At 44.5% G+C, this 19,072-nt stretch overlaps 1 protein-coding gene across 4 annotated transcripts; it reads left to right on the top strand.

Moving 5' to 3' along the window:
* The first annotated feature begins 36 nt into the window (after nt 1-36).
* Nucleotides 37-18,234, top strand: PLIN2 (perilipin 2). Of its 4 annotated transcripts, none has more exons than XM_045882471.3 (9): nt 43-870; nt 2,250-2,301; nt 2,386-2,581; nt 4,007-4,089; nt 4,875-5,160; nt 6,005-6,186; nt 7,855-7,989; nt 8,896-9,186; nt 17,816-18,234. In XM_045882471.3, the coding sequence occupies exons 2-9, from the start codon at nt 2,272-2,274 to the stop codon at nt 17,957-17,959; spliced, it is 1,347 nt and encodes a 448-aa protein (XP_045738427.1). In that variant the 5' UTR covers nt 43-870; nt 2,250-2,271; the 3' UTR covers nt 17,960-18,234. The 4 variants fall into 4 exon arrangements, with proteins under 4 accessions (XP_064435469.1, XP_045738427.1, XP_045738426.1 ...); XM_045882470.3 differs by having other exon boundaries at nt 44-866; XM_064579399.1 differs by lacking the exon at nt 7,855-7,989 and having other exon boundaries at nt 37-866.
* Nucleotides 18,235-19,072: the final 838 nt, after the last annotated feature.

The following is a 19,072-nucleotide window of genomic DNA, read 5'->3' as shown; positions in this document are numbered from 1 at the left end:
TGAGAGACAGAGAGCATGAGAGGGAGGAAGGTCAGAGGGAGAAGCAGACTCCCTGCCGAGCAGGGAGCCCGATGCGGGACTCGATCCCGGGACTCCGGGATCATGACCTGAGCCGAAGGCAGTCGCTTAACCAACTGAGCCACCCAGGCGCCCAAATCCCTGCATTTTAAAGGCAAAAAAACTGGAACTCAAATGTTGGCGATTTAACTTCCTACCTCTCTTTCTTTTAAAAAGCACAACGTACAATTAAAAAAAAAAAAGCCACCTTGCATAATAATCAGCATAGACAGCTATCATCCTGGAGTGGTTGGGGCTTTTAAGTGTCGCTCAGAAAAAAAGAGGGGGACCAACCACGGTATTCCAAGGCCCTTTTTGGACAATGCGACTCAGCTTTAAATTAGAAATACATTCGAAGGACTGACTTTAACGACAGAAGAGCAACAAAAGAAGCTCTACGGGCCGTCATCGGGTTAGAATTGCACAAAACTTAAGAAGTGATTTACGTGCTAAAAATAAGTCTAGCAGCCAGGGTTTCCATTTTAAAGACAGTTCTATTCCGAGGACTGACGGGAATCAACAGGTTACCGGTCACTGGTGCGCGCGACTCCGCCGCCTCCGCCTTTGGCAAAACCCCGGAGCCGGGCTGCGCGCCGGCCGCCTCCGCCACGGGCCTCCCTGCCCCTCGGCCCCTCTCCCCTGCAGGGCGCCCGTCCGGGCGGGGCCTGGGGCAGGTTCGCGGCCCGGGCCGCCGGTCACGTGCTGCGGAGGCGCGGGCCGGGCGGGGTATATAGGCCGGTCGCCCGCGCCCCCGCTTGGAACGCCGCGCGGGACTCGCCGGACCGTGGTCTTTGCGCTGCTGTGGGTCGGTAGGTGCGCGCCCGCTCCGTGCGCCGCGGGCTGGCGTGGGGTGGGGGGGTCCGCGGGGCTCCAGGCTGGAACACGGTGGTCCCGGAGCCCGTCCGCCTCGCCGCCTCGCCGCCTCGGGGCGGTTTCCGGGTCGGGGCTGGGAAGGGGCGGTCTCCCGGGCCTGCGCTGTCCGCCTTTGCTGTCGGCCTTGGAGGCTCTTCTGCCCGCAGCTGCAGTGCGGGTAGAGCTTCTGGGCTTGGGTGCGGGGTAACAGTTTCCATTTGTCCCGCAAGTACGTTACTGGAAAGGAAATGAGCTAGCAAATTATGGGGTTCCAGCGACAGCGAGGCTGTGGATACTGGCGCCTGACTTGCGCCCTAAGAAGGGCTCTTACTCATTTCCTGCAGCACTGGGACCCTCGGCGGCCGGAGGGTGAGCTGCCCGGCTCTAAAGTGGCGGACAGCGGGCCGTGCAGGTTCTTCCTTCCCACTCTGCGGCTTAGCAGTGAGGCAGTTTTATGTGCGTGTATTCGGGTCGTTGGAGGCGCTAAATTTCCACTGAAAAGCCTCCTGGGTTGTTTCTCGATTTCTCGGAGCTGTTGCGCTTAGTTTCCCCTAGACGAGTTGCAGTCCTTTCCCCAAGGAAGGAATAAATCCCCCCAAAGTGTTTCCACTTGATAGTCCTGTCAAAAATGTCTTCTACTTGAGAGATCTCTCTCTCTCTCTCTTTTTTTTTTTTTTACAGATTTTATTTTATTTTATTTATTTCTTTTAAAGATTTTATTTATTTGAGAGAGAGAATGAGAGAGAGCATGAGAGGGAGGAGGGTCAGGGGGAGAAGCAGACTCCCTGCCCAGCAAGGAGCCCGATGCGGGACTCAATCCTGTGACTCCAGGATCATGACCTGAGCCGAAGGCAGTCGCTTAACCAACTGAGCCACCCAGGCGCCCTACAGATTTTATTTTTAAGTAATCTCTACACCCAACATGGGGCTTGAACTCACAACCCCAGGTCAAGAGTCTCATGCTCTACTGACTGAGCCAGACAGGCGCCCCTCTCTTTAAATTTTATAATGTGGATTTTAACTTGGTTCCAATGTTTTTGTGAACAGATGCTCCTCTTTGAAAGGCGGTGGACAAATAAGACCAACATCTCACCAATGCAATGTCTTTGCTTTTATCCCCCTCAGACCGTCTTTTCTATTGGAACTTTACCCATAATTTCTGAAAGCCGGCCTCAGAACATGTTTGCCCAGGGCAGAGCTCGGAGCTAGAGGGTGGGGAGAAGTGCAGAAGGCTACCTCATCTTGAATTTTTCTCTTCTTGAAATTCTCATTTACTTGGGTGGGGAGTGAATCTGAGAGAGTCTTATCCTGGTGTCCTGAAACCAGTTTCTCTTCCACAGATTTCTTTCTCCAAGAATAAAAATGGCATCTGTTGCAGTTGATCCACAACCGGTATGAATTTTAAATACGGTTTCTTGATCCCTTTCCCTCCCTGTCTGTTTTGAAGGAGTTAACACTTGCCCTGCTTGGTTGCAGAGTGTGGTGACTCGGGTAGTCAACCTACCGTTGGTGAGCTCCACGTACAACCTCATGTCCTCAGCTTACATCAGTACGAAGGATCAGTATCCGTGCTTGAAGTCTCTGTGCGAGATGGCAGAGAAGGGTGTGAAGACCATCACTTCCATGGCTGTGACGAGTGCTCTGCCCATCATCCAGAAGCTGGAACCACAGAGTGAGTTCTGATTTTTTTTAAAGATTTATTTATTTATTTGACAGAGAGAGACAGCAGAGAGACACAGCGAGAGAGGGAACAAGCAGGGGGAGGGGGAGTAGGAGAGGGAGGAGGAGGCTTCCCACTGAGCAGGGAGCCCGATGTGGGGCTTGATCCCAGGACCCAGGGATCACAACCTGAGCTGAAGGCAGATGCTTAACGAGTGAGCCATCCAGGCGTCCCTCATGACCTATTTTCAAAAGTAACCTCTTTGAGGGGCGCCTGGGTGGCTCAGTTGGTTAAGCGACTGCCTTCAGCTCAGGTCATGATCCTGGAGTCCCGGGATGGAGTCCCTGCTCAGCAGGGGGAGTCTGCTTCTCCCTCTGACCCTCCCCCCTCTCATGCTCTCTCTTTCTCTCATTCTGTCTCTCAAAGTCTTAAAAAAAAAAAAAGTAACATCTTTGAGATGTAATTAACACACCATACAGTTCACCCACTTAAAGTGTACTCAAGTATCTTTACAACTGATTTTAGAACCTTTTCATCACCTCGGAAAGGAACCTCCTACCAGTTTCTGTTTAAGATGATGAAAAAGTTCTGGAAATAATAGGATGATAATTGCTGCACATCATTGTGAATAAACTTAATGCCACTGAATTATGCATTTTATATACCTAGGAGTGGGATTGCTGAGTCCTCTAAGAACCATGTAAGCTTTTGAGGCACTGCCAGACTGTTTTCCAAAGCAGCTGCACCATTTTACATTCCCCCCAGCAGCGTATGAAGGGTCCCATGTCTTCATGTTATTAACTGCTTTTGAGTAAAGGTTTAAATCATTCCTCTAAATGGTTAGATCATGGACTTTCAGGACTATAAGAAACCTTTAGAGACCGGTTTTCCAACTCTGCTCCTTCCCAGATGAACTTGGTGTTAGCTTAGCGCTTGGGTCAGTCATCATTGGAAGGGAAGTTTAGACTAAAAACGGCTTGCTGGGCAGATCCAGGGTGCTGTTAGCATACTGTTCGCTGGTGACAAACCAAAATACGCTGCCACTTACGGGATTAAGTGGAGGTAGGGATTAAACTGGAGTGGAAATGCTAATTTTGAGAGTTTTCAGTTATCTCACTCCCGGAATGATGGTTCAGGTGAAGCCTGGCTTCTCTTGGCATTAACCTTAGATACCAGTTGATGAGGAAGAAGCTGCCTAGCCAGCTTCCTACCTGGCTTGTCACAGCCTCGCTGCTCCCTCCCACCCCCTTATTTCCCTGTCAGTAGAAGACAGTTGCCAGCAACCTGCTGCTGAGCTGGAAACACTAGGCAATGCATTGTGTAGTGAATGAAGATCAACATTCTTGCTATTCTTTAAGGCCAAAGGTTCAAGGTCTAATGTAGTATGTATTCATTCGTATCTGCACTTAACATTTTCCCCGTTTGTGCTTCTTCTAGTTGCGGTTGCCAATACCTATGCTTGTAAGGGGCTAGACAGGATTGAGGAGAAACTGCCTATTCTGAATCAGCCAACAAACCAGGTGAGCTTGGGCAAAGTGCTAAGGCTTGCCACTGCACACGTCTTCATGTTCTGTTTGGCACAGGCTGTGCATATCACAAACAGGAACTATTCTCTCCTCCTGGACGTATTTTTGGAAAGGCCACTCCCTCACTTGCTGAATTAGCGTCAGGTTTTGTTTAAGACGCAGACATGAACTAGCCACTTTTGGGCTATAATGCTTATGGTCTGATCTTTATTAATTTGTGGTTTTGCCTCTGTAGATGATATTGCTCTCACAAATAGCTGATTCCCATGTGGCATTAGAGAAATGTAGACGTGGTGTTTAGAATCTTTTCTCACTTGGTATCTGAGAGCACATCCAGTAGGAGGGAGAATAACCTCTCTGCCCCTGTGTTGGCCTTGTGGGGCTGTGTGCATCGGGCCAGCTGGGCATGGTACCTCTGTGTCTGCTCATAGGCATGCATGAGCTACTCTCACTGTAAGCATGTCAGCATGGAAAATGCCATTCTTTTCTACAGTACTCCTTCTGCCTTATTAACACATTCACCTGGTTTAAAAAAATACTAAAACAAATTTTACATCATTTTACCTCATTTGCTCCTCCAACAACCCTTGAGTGGCAGCAGGTAGGGCAGATAAGCTGCTAAGGAAATTGAGGCTTATCAACTCTTAGTGACTCGCCTAAGACCTAAAGCTAGAGAGTGACAGGGCCAGATTGCTTCCTTAGCACTTCAGCGAGGCTGCCTTAGTTAATACTTAGCCTGTACTGCTCCTCAGCCAAGCAGTGTGTTTTTCTATTTGTAGGTTGTTGCCAATGCCAGAGGTGCTGTGACTGGGGCAAAAGATGCTGTGACAACTGCTGTGACCGGGGCCAAGGATTCCATGGCCAGCACCATCACTGGGGTGATGGACAAGACCAAAGGAGCGGTGACTGGCAGTGTGGAGAGGACCAAGACTGTGGTCAATGGCAGCATTAACACAGTCTTGGGAAGTCGGATGATGCAGCTGGTGAGCAACGGAGTAGAAAATGCGCTCACCAGATCAGAGTTGCTGGTGGACCAGTACCTCCCTCTCACGGAGAAAGAACTAGGTAATTGGGGGCGCCCGGGTGACTCAGTTGGTTAGGCGTCCGCCTTCGGCTCAATCCCGGGGTCCTGGGATCCAGCCCCACACCAGGCTCCCTGCTGAGCGGAGTCTGCTGCTCCCTCTCCCTCGTGATCGCGCTCTTGCTCACTCTCAAATAAGTAAATAAAAAAATTTTTTTTTTTTTAAAGAACTAGGTAATTGGATTTTTGTCTTGAACTCATGGTTTATATCTTAAAGCAGTCTTTTAAAACTGCTTCATTGAGATCTACTTCATATGCCATAAAAGTCACCTGTTTGAGTCTGAGTTAGAGTTGCCCAGCCATCACCACAATCCAGGGGTGCAACGTTTCTGTCATGCCCGAAGACCCTTTGTGCCTGCCCGTAGTCTGTCTCCCTATCCTTTCCTGGGCAACCACTAATCTTTCTATCTCTGTAGACTTTCTGCTAAAGCAATCTTAAGTTTCACATTGAATTCTGCATAGTAAGTTTGGAAACCTTGGGGAGAAATGAATTCAGAGAAATTTTCTATAAATACATTGTCTTTAATGGGCTGCTTTACAGAAAATCGTTAAACATTCAGGGCCTACTGTGTGCCAAATCCTGTGTTGCCCAAGAAGCTCACTCTAACGGATTGAGACCTGTGTAGATAAAAATGTCAGATGCAGTGATATGTATGCGTTGGGTGGTCAAGCCCAGCAGCAGGCAGGAGCTGTCTTGGGCAAATGAGAACATAATTGCTAGGTGGGTAGGTAGAATCGACCAGGTAAGATCCAGGTTAGAGGCCACGCCTCATCAGTTTTAGCTGGGATCCCTTATGTTTTTTTGTCCCTTTTTTCCCCTAATTTCAGAAAAAGAAGCAAAAAAAGTTGAAGGGTTTGATATAGTTCAGAAGCCAAGTTACTACGTTAGACTGGGATCCCTGTCTACCAAGCTCCGTGCACGTGCCTACCAGCAGGCTCTCAGCAGGGTTAAAGAAGCCAAGCAGAAAAGCCAAGAGACCATTTCTCAGCTCCATTCCACTGTTAATCTGGTGAGTAAAACTTCATTTAAAGATAGCTAAAGTGAGGGGCGCCTGGGTGGCTTAGTTGGTTAAGCCACTGCCTTCGGCTCAGGTCATGATCCTGGAGTCCCGGGATCGAGTCCCGCATCGGGCTCCCTGCTCAGCAGGAAGTCTGCTTCTCCCTCTGACCCTCCCCCCTCTCATGTGCTCTCTCTCTCCTCTCATCCTTTCTCTCAAATAAATAAATAAAATCTTTAAAAAAAAAAAAAAAGATAGCTAAAGTGAGTTCATTTATCTCAAGGGCTGAGAGTAAATGTAGTCATGAAATCCAAGAATTTTATTTTTTTATTTCTTTATTTTTTTAAGATGTATTTATTTTATTTATTATTATTTTTTTTTATGTTAGTCACCATACAGTACATCATTGGTTTTTGATGTGGTGATCCACGATCCATTGTTTTCGTATAACACCCAGTGCTCCACGCAGTACGTGCCCTCCTTAATACCCATCACCGGGGTAACCAATCCCACCTCCCTGCTCCCCTCTAAAACCTTGTTTGTTTCTCAGAGTCCGTAGTCTCTCATGGTTCGTCTCTCCTTCCGATTTCCCTCCCTTCATTTTTCCCCCTTCCTTCTCCTAATGTCCTCCATGCTATTCCTTGTGTTCCACAAATAAGTGAAACCATATGATAATTGACTTTCTCTGCTTGACTTATTTCACTTGGCATAATGTCCTCCAGTCCCATCCATGTTAATGTAAAAGTTGGGTATGCATCCTTTCTGATGGCTGAGTAATATTCCATTGTATATATGGACCACAACTTCTTTATCCATCTGTTGAAGGGCATCTTGGCTCTTTCCACAGTTTGGCTGTTGTGGACAGAAATCCAAGAATTTTAATCTTAATGAAAAACCCAGTAGAGAAATGGGCAAAGAGTACATAAACAACTCACAGAAAAGCGAGTATAGATAGCTGAACCCTAGGAGGCCATGTTAGTCTCACTGTGAGGGGCCCAATTACAGATGTTTCTCTTGGCCTCTCACACTGGCAAAGCTTGGTGGCTTGATGCTGTGGGTAATGAGGTAGGGAAAGAGGTAGGCATGTACTTGTGCACTTCTGGGGGATACAGGGACAGTTCTGGGCAAATTACAAACACTTCTATGCCTTCAGCTGTTTTATTTTTGGAAATGTTTTCTATCCACACTTAAAGAAGTTCAGAGTTGCAAAACCCTATAAGCAATGCCTGTCAAGTAATAGGAAACTAAATTGCTACATCATAAAAGAGCTATTGTGTAGCCATTGAAGTTGCCAAGTTACAGAAGAGTATGTATCGTACTGCCATTAGAAACCAGTTTGGAAAGACATAGCTGGCAACAGGGAAGAGGAGGTTTTAATTCCTTTTCCTTGTCATTTTATCTTCTGTGAATATACGTATTAAATTTGAGTTGCCTTACCTGTGCTAAACTGGAGGTAAATTTGGAGACTGTGGTTTAATAGTTAAATAGAGGCAGTAAAGAACTACCATTACTTGGCTGATATACAAAAAACAATAACAACATGGATAGCAGAGGTCTCTCCTTAAACTCTCATGGAAATTCTTGTTTTTTATATTACCTGATTGATGTCCTAGATCTGAGAACAGGCTAACTTGAATGCCTGACTGGTTTGTTCCTTTGTGTTATCTCATTGTGTTCTAGATTGAATTTGCCAGGAAGAATGTGCATAGTGCCAACCAGAAAATTCAAGGTGCTCAGGATAAGTTCTATCTCTCCTGGGTGGAGTGGAAGAGAAGCGTTGGCTATGATGATACAGATGAGTCCCACTGTGCTGAGGTAAGACATTGGAGACAGAGTCCTCCCCTGTAGTTTCTGAGGATGTTCTTACCAAATTTTTCATTTCCATTTTCCCATTATTCCTCAGAATGCTCTTCTCTATCAAAAGTTTGAACAGTACTGTGTACCCAGGTTAAGTGACAGAAAACCAAAATGTGCAGACACACGTGTTGCCCGTACGTGTGGCAGTAATAACCTACAGACACACGTATTGCCCGTAACAACACTACTAAGTGAGAAACATGGGCCTTGCCCGCCTACTGGCTACAGATCGGACTAACGGGGGATACAAGCATTGGTACTGCTTTTTGACAGCATCAGTATAGTTGCCCTGAGAATACATAGGAAAGGAACCAACTCAGCCTTAGAGTAAGGATGGATGAGTCAGGTGGCGTCCTGGGAGAGCTCCGTGCTAAGCTGAGATCTGCGGGGTGAATAAACTAGGTGAAAGGGCACTAACATTCCAGACAGGACAGTAGCACGCTGTGGTCTTAGAAGGTGGCTCTTTGGGTTCCAACAGCTAGTATGCGTATCCCTGAAAAGTGCGTAGTACTGCTCTCAGCGTTCTTAAGAGGATTTTTTTTTTTTTAAAGATTTTATTTATTTATTTGAGAGAGAGAATGAGAGAGAGAGAGCATGAGAGGGGGGAGGGTCGGAGGGAGAAGCAGACTCCCCGCTGAGCAGGGAGCCCGATGCGGGACTCGATCCCTGGACTCCAGGATCATGACCTGAGCCGAAGGCAGTCGCCCAACCAACTGAGCCACCCAGGCGCCCCTTAAGAGGATTTTTAAAAGTCAAAGAAGCCACGTACGCAGTAGACACATAACCGGTTTACTGTAATTGAACTGATTTGTTAAACAGCACTGTTGGATCCACGGCTAATTTTTCAACTCCTTCTGTTTTTAGCACATTGAGTCACGTACTCTTGCTATTGCACGCAGCCTGACTCAGCAGCTCCAGACCACGTGCCACAGCCTGCTGTCCAATGTCCAGGGGTTACCACAGAACATCCAAGATCAGGCCAGTCACCTGGGGGTGATGGCTGGCGACATCTACTCAGTGTTCCGCAATGCTGCCTCCTTCAAGGAAGTGTCTGACGGCCTCCTCACTTCCAGCAAGGGGCAGCTGCAGAAAATGAAGGAGTCTTTAGATGATGTGATGGATTATCTTGTTAACAACACGCCTCTCAACTGGCTGGTAGGTCCCTTTTACCCGCAGCTGACCGAGTCTCAGAATGCTCAGGACCAAGGTGCACAGAAGGACACAAGCAGTCCGGAGGCCCAGCAGCCTGAGCACAGAACCTGTTAGAGCTGTCCTTGTCACCAGGACTGGGTGTGGCCAGCTGGAGGAGACTTTCTGTGATGTTGAAATTAACCTGCTAGACGACTCTGAATTGGGGAAGCAGCTAGCTAGAGAAAAGGTCCTCAGTTATAGTCATTTCTAACTGGATTAAGAGCTTTACAGTGTTTAGCATTAGTAGATGAGCTCTGCTTTTTTCCTGGCTGGTAAGAAAAGAATGCTAGGTTGGTCAGAGCCTGGCCAGGACTCCCAGAAAGTTTCCCTGCATTTATGGTGTCATCCATTGTTACCGCTGTTGCTGTTCGTTTGTCTTGAATAAAAACAACTTCCTGTGGGCTGTGGTGTGGGCTGGTGTCTGCTCCCATTTGGTCCTGTCACCGGTTGGTCGCACAGAGCATGCCTGTACAACTTTTTTTTTTTTTCATGAAGGAATGCGCCCTATGAATTCAATAAAATTCACTGCAGAATAGATCAACTTTATGCTGTGTGTTCCATGTGCTTTTGTATGTTGCTTTCATAGAGCTGCTTGGCCTGCGTGACAGGGTTATTAATACACGTAACGTGAATTCCAACCGGCCCTCTGGGGGATTTGGCAGAGCAATGCATTGGAAGGCTAGTGCTAAGAATGGAGTGTTTGATAACAGGTTTTCAACAAAATAAAGCTAATGTGCGTACAGGAATTTTTACGAGGTGGCAGTTACTGCCTTTATCTCTCCATTTATTTTTTTTTTAATTTTTAAAAAAGATTCTATTTATGTGAGAGCGCACGAGCGGGGTGAGGGGCAGAGGGAGAAGCAGACTCCCCGCTGAGCAGGGAGCCCGATGCGGGACTCGATCCTGGGATCATGACCTGAGCCGAAGGCAGATGCTTAACTGACTGAGCCACCCAGGCGCCCTTTTTCTCTCTCCATTTACTCAACCTCTTGAGAGGGGGTTTTAAGCCAGTAGAAAGCTGCTCGTGGCCGACTGCCTTGCTGAATGGGAATCAAAGCTGAAAGGAAGCAAGTGATAACGTGATAGAACTCCTAACAAGTTTCCCGTAAAGGCAGCAGGCCTTTCTTGCTAAAGGGCTGTTGAACGTGTGAGCCCTGAACTGCAACTAGCCAGTGTCCATTCTCAGCTGACTGGACTTGCTGTGTTGCCACTTTGGGAGAAAGTCACACTAGTTGGTGAGATACCTTTAGAAGACCAGGTGAGAGTAATTAGAAAGACTGGACCCTCTGTAGGAAAAGCTTAACTTCCTCCCTAGGGTGAATTCAGACTTCAGCCCCTCAATGTTGGTCAGCTCAGGAGGAAATTCCACAAATCTTATGACAAAACTGCAGTGTGCCGAACTGTTTGAAAAACAACTTAGAACTTGTAAAGTAGAGCTGCATGCTTCTAGCCATTCCTGCTAAATTAAGGTTAGCAAGGCTGCCCTTCGGCAGAACTGAAGTCTAAGATCTGTCCCCCCCCCTTTCTACCCAGGTTCCCCCCTTCTCCCCAAGAAAACAAGCAGCATATAACTACACCTTTGATGTGAGACCTATCCAGGCTTATGAAGTTACAGAACTAGATTTTTGCCCTTTAACTCCAGGAATCCTCAGATGAATTGGAAGGGAGGGACTGAGATGCTTGAAGCCAGGGGGCATCTGGTTTCTGGGAAGGTGGACTGCCATGATTCGTGGCTTCTAGGATGGAAGCTATCCATTCACACGCCTGTCTGCTCCCAGTAACGCATTTTCTAGAGCAACTGCCTCTTTACTATTCCTTAAAAAATTTTTTTAAATTTCTGAATCCAAGTTGAACATGCCCTTGCCCCTCTGCCTCAAAACTGCAAGGCTTGTATCTTGTGCTTTATTTTAATTGGTTGGAAAATCACATACCCTGGCCTATACATACTTTCTGAATCCTGAACAAACTGCGGTTTCCCCATCGTAAAAGTTGTGGTGCCAACTGAATTGCTTAAGAAAATGAGACTGTTCTCAAAGCTATTCTTTATGAGCCAGACAGAATATAAAGACTACTCTTAGCTTCCAGAAGAACACCACTGGCCCTCATTTTTTTGTCACGAGCTATGTGCACTTGTGGTTTTGTCTGTCCTTGTGTCTTGAGTCTGTGCCTGTGTGCATTCCATTCTGTTGTCAACATCAATATGTCTCAAAATCGTGTTCTTGCTTCTTACAGCTTTATTGTTGCATAAACTGGCAGTTTCGGTTTAACAGACTTTCTCCCAAGGAGAACGATTTTTGTGAGGAAAAAAAGCTGACTAAACACAGTAACTATGGAGGGTTTTTAAACATTTGGCTGCATGAAGGCTGGCATGGCATGCTTGAGTGTTCAAAGATGATTTTTTCTTTCCATGCAATAATAATAGTAACATGGACTCTGGTTAGTTCTGGGTAAAAAAATCAAAGGAACGGGCACCTGGGTGGCTCAGTCGTTAAGCGTCTGCCTTTGGCTCAGGTCATGATCCTAGGGTCCTGGGATCAGCCCCGCATCGGGCTCCCTGCTCGGCGGGAAGCCTGCTTCTCCCTCTCCCCACTCCCCCTGCTTGTGTTCCTGCTTTCGCTATCTCTCTGTCAAATAAATAAATAAAATCTTTAAAAAAAAAAAATCAAAGGAACATGGTGTACTAGCCATGAATCCCTTAGCCTTAGCTTTCTCATCTGTAATGTAAAATTAGTGATGCTTTCACAGATGGAAGTGAAGTGTTTGAGGATGGGATGTCTTTTTCTGTTTTGCACTTCGAGGCATGGGGACACCATCTGTGGGGCAGTGACATAAAGTATCTTTAACTTGCCAGTCCAGGTGTAAGCACATAATATCAGGTCAATATTAGGGAAATAAATCCATTTTGATAAGGCATTAACAGATACTGAAAAGCTAATGAAGTGAAAAAGAAAAAACTGAAATTTGGTCTATCTGAGCTATCCCTTTTATTTATTTGAGATAACGAGAGAGAGGGCCTGAGTGGGGGCAGAGGGAGAGGGAGAAGCAGGCTTCCCGCCGAGCAAGGAGCCCGATGTAGGGCTCGATCCCAGGATCCCTGGGATCATGACCTGAGCCGAAGGCAGGCACTTAACTGACTGAGCCACCCAAGCACCCCTGAGCTGTCCCTCTTAGAATACCATTTAGCTCATGGGGCTGGCTGGTGAAGGAGGAATACAGAGCAGGATAGATATTTGTGCATAAATCTTTAAGAAATGAAGTCTAAATGATGCCTGGAAGAGTAGATGTGGGGGTGTGGAAAGGAGGGCCCCTTGCCAGCCTGATCTCCCCGGGCTCTCATGGACTTGGGACTGCGCCAGCTCCATGAGTGACCTAGCATTGAGGTCTGCATGGATGATGGTCTTGTGAGATGTGTAGGTAGCTACATTAAAAGATTATTTAATTCAGTATTTGAGTTTCTAATAGTATAAAGTATGAACTCTGCCCTGAGGAGAATGGAAAGACCAGAAACTTTCCTCAAGAGATGTTTATAGTCTTAGGGGAAGCTTGTTGATGAATATTCAAGTAATATCCAGGTATAGAACACCACTTGTCCCTCACTCTGGCCCCCAGGCTGCTAATTTAAAGATTCCCTACCTTTATTACAAAATTAACCTGCAAAATACTACACTTCAGCATGAAGCAGTATAGGAATGGCAGGGCAACAATTTGGGTTTTCAGTTTTATTGACCAAAGCAAAAGAGAATGCTAACTTAGGGAATATTTCCTGTGTGTGTGTGGGGGTGGGTGGGTGGAGTTCTAATGTCTTCTAGAACTTAAAGTGAGGAAAGTAGTGGACAGTGTTGCTAACTGAGACTTTACAAAAATAATGAAGAGACTAACTGGTACCTTTATGTAGATAATGATGGAGAAATAGTTACCACTTCAATTATGTTTTCATTTCTCTTGGATTTATCCATGAGAGTGGAATTGTGAGTGGGTCATATAGTCACTGTGTCTAATTGAGGAACTGCCAAACTGTTTTCCACAGTGGCTGCAGCATCTTACGTGCCTACCAGCAAGGTATGGGGATTCTGATTTCTCCACACCTTCACCAACACTTGGTGAAGCCAACCTTTTTTAATTTTTTAATTTTTTATTCTATTTATTTATTTGAGAGAGAGAGAGCGAGAGCAGGAGCAGGGTGAGGGGCAGAGGGAGGAGCAGAGTCCCCACCAAGCAGGGAGCCCGATGTGGACTTGATCCCAGGACTCCAACCGTTTAAATGAAAATTTAGCATTAAAAAGAGTAGATGTTGTTTTATCTACTCTACACAGGCTAGGGCACAGGAAAACTCAGGTGAGGAGGTAGCTCAGGTATCTATCAGACTGACTCTGTATATAAAATAGCCCTAGTGAACTGTCTGCATGGATAACCTCACATCAGGGATCGTTCTCCTGTCCTCTCTGTCTATGCCGGGGATTATCAACTGGAAAGATTGATAAAATGCAGATTCCTGGGCTCCACATCCAGAGAATCTGTTTACTACGTCTGGTGGTAGTACCAGGCATCTGCACTTTTTAAAAGCATCCCTTTTAAAAAAATAAATTAAAAACAAACAAAAAACAACCTAAAAGCATCTCTTAAAAAAAAAGCATCATCCCTAGTGATTCTACCGCAGGTGGTCTACTAACTACTCTTAAGAGAAGCAAAGGAAACAGGAAACTACTTTAACCTGAGACAAAAATAGGACTAGGGTTACCTATAGTCCCTTCTCTCCAAATAAGACCCTCAGTGTGGGTTCCATAAAGTGTCCTAAGACCTACTCTTGATTTACCTGCTCAAATGAATGGAATACACAGGAGCTAGCAATGACTAGTTGAATGGTGTGCAATGGATACCAAGAATCACTTTAATTTTGTTGGGATCACTGCCAACCTGCTTCCTATGCTGAGAGTTCTAGCCACTTCCACAGACTTGTTAGCTAAGGACAAAGCATCAGGGTACGTTCTAGAGGGTGTTTCTACAGCAGGGAAGGGGATGTGCACCAGGAGATAGTACTCAACTGTACCAAACTGTTCAAGTAAAGCAGAACCAAGATGCTCCTGGCTGTCTAGCTTGTAAGCACATCAACAAGCCGCCTATGCAATCTAGTATGGATGGTGAGATGTTTCTGCTAAATTAAACCCTCACCAGGGTTTACCGTACATATTTGGTGTTAGAACTAATCGTTACCTCTTGCATGATCCTTTTATAGCCCTATATATCAAATTACTTTTAACTAACAAATTTCAGTTTTTATTTTCACTTCATTAGTACTTCAATACTTATTCTATTTCAAAATAAATCAATTTTCCCAATTTCTGTGTCATGTTTAATCAGCACTGCATGCTCATCTTTGCCAGCAAGTTACATTCCCACAGATGATGTTTTTATTTATTTATTTTTTAAGATTTATTTATTAATTTTGAGAGAGAGAGAGGGAAAACACATGCACAGGGTGGGGAGAGAGCGAGGGAGAATCTCTAACAGACTCCCTACTGAGCACCAAGCTGACCCTGGGCTCCATCCCAGGACCCCGAGATCATTACTTGAGCTGGAATCAAGAGTCAGACATTTAACTGACTCAGCCACCCAGGTGTGCCAATGTTTTTATTTCTGTAATAGTCTCACCTATTCAGGACCCCAGGCCACCAGTAGGCCACCTTGAGGCAAATTAGAAAATGGCACCTATCCTCAATATGTGTAGCGCCACCTTCTGGAAAGTTGTTATAGTAAATATGGGAATCAAAAGGTACACAGGGTCATAGGAATCCTAGCATGGTCACTTGGTTTTCTTGAAAAGGATGTGTTGCTGGCTTCCTGTCCTTTCAGGGAGGGACTGTAGTTATCTCATTAATTTCATAGTAAGTATCTGATTCTGAGTTTGGCCTCTATCCCTGAGGGGGCATTCTCTGTAAGAGACTCCTTACACTCCATCAATGGTCCAGACTACACTGGTTCATGTCAATGAAAAAGGGATTTATTTTATAGATGTGTGAAATGATTTCTCTTGTGCCACATTTGTAAAAAACCTCGTGTAGATGGTCAGGTACAACCACGACATTTTCCGTTAAACTCACCTTGGAAACTTGGTGGACTGTGACTACCTCTTGGTTGCCCCACCCTCTATTTTATTCACAGCCGCCAAGTAGGTTTTGCTGATAGCCAGGAACTTAATAGAAATTAGACACTCTGGATCATTCTGAATTTGTGGAAGGGGAATTATTCATATGGCTCTTCTTTTTTTTTTTTTTTAAAGATTTTATTTATTTATTTGACAGAGAGAGAGATAGCGAGAGCAGGAACACAAGCAGGGGGAGTGGGAGAGGGAGAAGCAGGCTTCCCGCAGAGCAGGGAGCCCGATGTGGGACTCGATCCCAGGACCCTGGGATCATGACCTGAGCTGAAGGCAGACGCTTAATGACTGACTCACCCAGGCGCCCCATATGGCTCTTCTAAAGCATCTCAGGTACTAGAGGGATTTTTTTTTTTACGGTAGTGCTGAAAACTTTTCTCCTAAAATTTTGCGAGTGGGATCACCAAACTTCTGCAAAAAATTCTGCTTTAGGCCAACAGTTATCTAGCCTATAGGTGACTTTGGAGGGTGTGTGTGTGTGTGTGTGTGTTTGTGTTGGTCTTTAAGGAACTAATGAAAATCAAATCTACTGTTTCTAGAGCACATTTTACAAGTTAGGCTCATTCTACCTTCATTCTTCATCTGTAACCAAATGAATTAGGTATTTTCCTCATGTGAGAGGTAAGGAACAGGTTGAAAAGAGAGGTGGTAGGATGGGGATTTAGTTTGATGTCTACTGATGTCAAAGGGCAAGTATTTTTTCTGTTCTAGCACTCTTTTTTTTTTTTTAGGATTTTATTTATTTATTAGAGAGAGAGAGAGAGAGAGAGCACAAGCAGGGGGAGTGGCAGGCAGAGAGAGAAGCAGGCTTCCCGCTGAGCAGGGAGCCCGATGCGGGGCTCCATCTCAGGATCCTGGGATCATGACCTGAGCCGAAGGCAGCCATTTACCCAACTGAGCCACCCAGGTGCCCCCCCTAGCACTCTCTGATAGGAGAAAGTTGCAGCTTGCCTCCTTGTTTGGGGACCCAAAATTTCTCTGCCTGAATCTTCTTGTGTTGTAGCTTCCTGTTCTATTGCATATTTGTTTAAAACAAATAAAATGATATTTAATGTTAAAACATACAATTAGTAGAGATAGTTCAGAAGAGAGAAAGTCAGGCATATCTTTTAACTAATAAGGCTAAACTTGCAATAGTTGGCTTGTCTGGCTGATGTTCTGAATGAATTTGTAAAAGCATTATTGGCTTTGTGGATGTCAGGTTGCATTGAATATTTGCAAAGTCAACATCCATAAATTGCTAGAATGCAGTTAGATCTGCCCAAACTGAGAGCCTCAGGAACAAATGGTAGAAGTTTGTACTCAGACAAGACATTTCTCTGAGCACCTGAGTTCGTAGGGAAAAGTACAATAAACAAGATTCCCTCTTATTGTCTGTTTTTCTTCTTGTTCTGTTTTTACTATTTAATTGTGAGATATACACCACATCACAGTTACCATTTTAGCCATTCTTAAGCATACAATTCCATGGCATTAGGTATCTTCACCATGTTGTGCCATCATTACCACTTAACGTTTCTAGAACTTAATCGTACCAAGCATAACTCTTACCTATTAAATAATGACTCCTCATTACTTCCCCTCTGTCTCTGTTTTGATGCATTTTTGTTGTTAGTTATTTTGCCTCTTTTAGGGGATTAGCTAACCTTTTTCTCTGCTGTCAAGCTTCCAGCCTTTAGTAATTTATTAGACCTCACTAATTTTCTGCTTCTAATCTGCTGTTGGCTAGGAAACATCACTTAGCTTATCAGATTTTCAGGTAAAGGAAGAGTTAATAGAACTTCTTATCCCTGAAAGCCTTGCCTCTGCAGAGAATACTAGGACTCTGTGATGGCTACTTCAACTATTAAAATACCTTTTCCTTCCTCAGTTCCTAGACATTTCCCAAAGGTTTTATGTTTGTAAGTCAGACTTATAAGAACAGTGGAGCATTACTGTTTTTAATAGAATAGTAGATTAATAGATGAATAACCAGAAAGGCTTGATATTTTGTATTTTCAAAAAAGCTTTCAGGGGCGCCTGGGGGGCTCAGTCGTTAAGTGTCCGCCTTCAGCTTGGGTCATGGTCCCAGGGTCTGGGATGGAGCCCTGCATCGGGCTCCCTGCTCCGCAGGAAGCCTGATTCTCTCTCCCCCACTCCCCCTGCTTGTGTTCCCTCTCTCACTGTGTCTCTCTCTGTCAAAATAAATAAATAAAATCTTTAAAAAAAAGCGCTTTCATTTGGTAGGTTCCACACTAGTTAGTTTCCTTTCAAAGAGAAGTTTCCCCAGTGCTTTTATAGTATGAGTGAATTGTGGGAATAAGACTATAAACACCTTGTCAGAAAGCACGTCTATGGAGAAAGTAAGGTTCATTCACATGCAGTCGTGTCTCCATGAGCTGGACCTGACAGCACACTTCATTAGTGTTTGCTTTAATATCCAAGATTCTTCTTTTTCAGGCATTTGATTTCACTGCCATAGACTTGACATCTGAGACTGATGAAATTCCAGATATTATAGCTTTGGAAGAAGAGGATGGATCATCAGATCACTCACATGCTAATGGCCCTGAGTCCTCTCAGGGCAAAACGCTGAATAACTAACAGGAAAATACTTTTGGCTGAATACACAATTCGTGTCACATTAAACTTCATGCTTGCTCATGTGTTTATTCCTGAGGCTTTGGGGATTAATCTCTTGTGGGTTACAACCTTTTCTTTTTTTTTTTTTGGCTACTTGGTCTTAATTGTAATGAAACTCCTATTGGTCTAAACTTTTGTAAGAGATCCTAGTCCTGCAGCATATGTAATTTCATGTAATTCTTCAAAATTTAATCATTGAAATGCCTATAATAAAAATTATGCTGTATAATCTTGAATCAGAATGATTTTTTTTTTTAATACTGATGTAGTGGACACTTTTGTTTTTATTTTTGGCCTCCCAGGATGGGGGTGTCTCAGTAGGTCTGCAGGTTAGGGTTTTTTTTGTTTGTTTGTTTCTTCTAGTCTAGGGGTGGGCATCTGATTGAAAATAGGTCAACTAGGAGAAGTATATCACAGTGAGTAAAGACTGTGGGTTCTAATCTTGGCTCTGCCACTTACTAGTTGTGTGACTTTAAACAAGTTACTTAATTTCCTTGTACCTCTACTTCCTCATCTGTAAAATGGGTATAATAGTAGGGTTTGTTATGAAGAATAAACAAATTAACATTTGTGAAAAGCTTAGAGCAATGCCTGGCACATAATAGTGTTAAATAAGTATTAAATAAATTGTAGAAACAATGGTTGACCCAGTAGTTGTGAGCATCCCTAGTGTCCAAATAGTAGTTTTGAAATGCCTTTTCCCACTAAAGAAATTAGGGCTTCTTGGAGAAATGGCTGATTCCAGGTTTGAGGCAGAAAATATACAAGATGATCCTTGAATTTCTTGCTATTCCAGATGACAAGAAAACCAATTTGAAGAGTTTCCCATTGTCTAGAGATAGGACAATTTGAACTTCTATAAGGACAATAATTGCCATAGATTGAACCCCCCTTAAATGTCCAAATATATCATTATACATATAAACAGTTTAATTGGTCACCTTCAGGGGATGACAGCAAACCCTGTTAACTGTTAAATAAAGGGAAAGAATCAACAATTTGTCCTTCTTTATATATATAGTAAGATTTTATTTATTTATTTTAGAGAGGGGGCGAGGGGCAGAGAGTGAGACA

The sequence above is a fragment of the Mirounga angustirostris genome, unplaced genomic scaffold, assembly GCF_029215605.1.
Source record: "Mirounga angustirostris isolate CCGP_5_RB_7025 unplaced genomic scaffold, mMirAng1.0.hap1 SCAF_15, whole genome shotgun sequence".
In the NCBI taxonomy this organism is placed as follows: Eukaryota; Metazoa; Chordata; class Mammalia; order Carnivora; family Phocidae; genus Mirounga; species Mirounga angustirostris.
This window is presented reverse-complemented; position numbering and strand designations above follow the sequence as displayed.

What these genes read in the sequence shown, in the direction of transcription:
- PLIN2 (XM_045882471.3), top strand. Translation starts at nt 2,272, where the DNA reads ATGGCATCTGTTGCAGTTGATCCACAACCG. An exon ending in ATGAGTCCCACTGTGCTGAG is followed by an intron (nt 7,990 to 8,895) that starts GTAAGACATTGG and finishes TTCTGTTTTTAG; the next exon opens with CACATTGAGTCACGTACTCT. An exon ending in ACACGCCTCTCAACTGGCTG is followed by an intron (nt 9,187 to 17,815) that starts GTAGGTCCCTTT and finishes CTTCTTTTTCAG; the next exon opens with GCATTTGATTTCACTGCCAT.